The sequence below is a fragment of the Chaetura pelagica genome, unplaced genomic scaffold, assembly GCF_000747805.2.
Source record: "Chaetura pelagica isolate M959 unplaced genomic scaffold, ChaPel_1.0 scaffold674, whole genome shotgun sequence".
Lineage (NCBI taxonomy): Eukaryota > Metazoa > Chordata > Aves > Apodiformes > Apodidae > Chaetura > Chaetura pelagica.
This window is the reverse complement of record NW_009952985.1, coordinates 13,425-15,898: the sequence shown is the minus strand read 5'-3', so window position 1 is coordinate 15,898 and position 2,474 is coordinate 13,425. Positions and strand designations below refer to the sequence as shown.

Sequence of the window (2,474 nt, the reverse complement as noted above, 5' to 3'; positions counted from 1 at the left end):
CCCCCCCTCACCCCTGTGTCCCCCCCAGGGTCCTGCCGGGTCCCCCGGCCCCGAGGGGCGACAGGGCGAAAAGGGAGCCAAGGTGAGTGGGGGGGACAGTTTGGGGACAATCTGGTGGCAACATGGTCACTATTTAGTGTCACTCAGTTACAACTTGGGGACAATTTGAGGACAGTTTGGTGACAACTTGGTGACAATTTAGTGGCAACGTGGTGAGAATTCAGGGCCAATTTGGTGACACTTTAGTGACAATTGGGGACAATTCAGGGACAACTTAGTGGCAGTTTGGTGATAACTTGGTGACAATTCAGTGGTAAGTTGGGGACAATTTGAGGACAAGTTGGTGAAACTTGGTCACAATTCAGTGGCAATTTGGTGACACTTTGGGGACAAATTGGTGAGAATTTGGGGACAATTTGGTGGCAACTTGGGGACAAATTGGTGGCAACTTGGTCACAACCTGATGACAACTTGATGACAATTTGGGGACAACTTGATGACAATTTGGTGGCAATTTGGGGACAATTTGGCAACCTGGTCACAATTTGGTGACAACTTGATGACAACTTGGGGACAACTTGGTGGAAATTGGTGGCAATTTGGTGACAATTTGGAGAAAACTTGATGACAATTTGGGGACAACTTGGTGACAGTTTAGTGACAATTTCACAGCAACTTAGTGACAATTTAGTGGTGATTTGGTGACCATTTGATGTCAACTTGGTGGCCATTCCATATTTGGTGGCCTCCAACACTGGGTCCACCAGGTGACCCGTGGGGACACCCCAAGGGGTCTTCTAGGAGATTGTTCCTATTGTCCCCACTGTCCCCTTTGTCCCCTCAGGGTGAAGCTGGTCCCGTGGGGGCTCCAGGCAAGACGGGCCCAGTGGGACCTCAGGGTCTTGCTGGGAAACCAGGACCTGATGGACTTCGGGGTCTGCCCGGCTCTGTGGTAAGTGCCACCCCTGGGGACATGGGGACCTCTCACCAGTACCACCAGTTCACCTTCTCCTCGTGCAGGGGGAACAAGGCAAACCAGGGACCCCGGGCCAGGCTGGGCCACCAGGACCACTGGTGAGTGGTCCCCAACCTTCCCATCGTGGCCACCCCCAAGGTGGGGACACCCCAAGGTGATGGTCACTCACATGTCACTTGTGTCCCTGCAGGGTCCACCGGGGCTTCCTGGCCTCAAAGGTGACACTGGGGCCAAAGGAGAGAAGGTGAGTGACACGTGTCACCCCAATGACCCCTGTGTTGGGGACCCACACGGGTGGTGGGTCCTTGGTGGTGGCCCCATGTTGGTCTCCCCTGGGCCACCATGTCCCTGTTGGTGGCCCCTGCTGAGCTCCACTGGTGTCTCCTCAGGGCCACCCTGGTCTCATTGGCCTCATCGGACCCTCAGGGGAACAAGGGGACAAAGGGGACAGGGGCCTCCCTGGTCCCCAGGGCTCCACAGGACAGAAAGGAGAAACGGTGAGGGGGGATCTGGGGGCTGGTGGTGGCACTTCAGGTGCTGGTAGGACCTCCTGGAGGGATCTGGGGGCACTTGAGGGGCTGGAGGGACCTCCTGGGGGGATCTGGGGGGACTGGAGGGGCTGGAGGGACCTCCTGGGAGGATCTGGGGGGACTTGAGGGACCTTCTGGAGGGATCTGGGGGGACCTGAGGTGCCACCAGGCCCTGATGCACCTTTGGGAGAGGTTCTTTTTGGGGTCTAAACATGGTCTTCAGCCATGCCAAGATGGCTGCCACCACTAAAGGTCCCTCTCCCTCCCCTTTGCAGGACAGCAGGAACATCTGGAGAAGGTTGGTGGCTCCTCTCACTCCTCCTCACTGGTGGCCCATGATTTTGGGGACACAAATGTCCTCCCAGACCCCCCCCCCTCCAACTCGTGGTCCTTTCAGGAGGCCACACAAGGTCCAAGGAGGGTGTTGAGGAGCAAGGAAGGGTCACCAAGTGATGGTGCCTCCTCCATGACCTCCTCAATCACCTGGAGGTGGAAGGATTTGGGGTCTTGAGGACCATCCAAGGTGGGAGGGAAGCCAAGGCTGAACTTCCCTCCCCCTTCCTTGTGTCCTCTTAGGACATGGATGGAGATGATGGGTCAATGGGAGGACAAAACTGGCCCCAAAAAGGCCTTTTTTTCCTCCATCTCCTGGACTTGCCTTGGTGGAGGTTGGTGCTTGGTGACCACCAGGAGCAGGATGGTCCTGGCCTGAAAGCTTCTTCCTCCTTTCCAGGCTGGAGAAAGATGGTGGCCAGAAGGCAACTGGGGTGGGACAGGAACCCCCGGGGCTTCCTGAGGAGAAGGTGGCCCTGAGGGAGGTGCTGAGGAGACACCGAGGTAGGAACCAGGGACTTGAGGGGCTGGAGGGACCTCCTGGAGGGATCTGGGGGGGCTTGAGGGGCTGGAGGGACCTCCTGGAGGGATCTGGGGGGGCTTGAGGGGCTGGAGGGACCTCCTGGAGGGATCTG

The 2,474-nt window shown here is 57.5% G+C and overlaps 1 protein-coding gene across 1 annotated transcript in view; it reads left to right on the top strand.

The window, feature by feature from the left end:
• Positions 1–31: 31 nt before the first annotated feature.
• Positions 32–2,474, top strand: part of LOC104387700 (collagen alpha-2(XI) chain-like) — a gene marked incomplete at its 5' end in the record, with an annotated part of 6,590 nt that continues 4,147 nt past the window's right edge. Inside the window, 5 exons of the mRNA XM_009996481.1 lie at positions 32–82; positions 845–952; positions 1,021–1,074; positions 1,167–1,220; positions 1,366–1,473. Coding sequence (XP_009994783.1) covers positions 32–82; positions 845–952; positions 1,021–1,074; positions 1,167–1,220; positions 1,366–1,473 — 375 coding nt within the window. The remainder of the gene's footprint in view (positions 83–844; positions 953–1,020; positions 1,075–1,166; positions 1,221–1,365; positions 1,474–2,474) is intronic.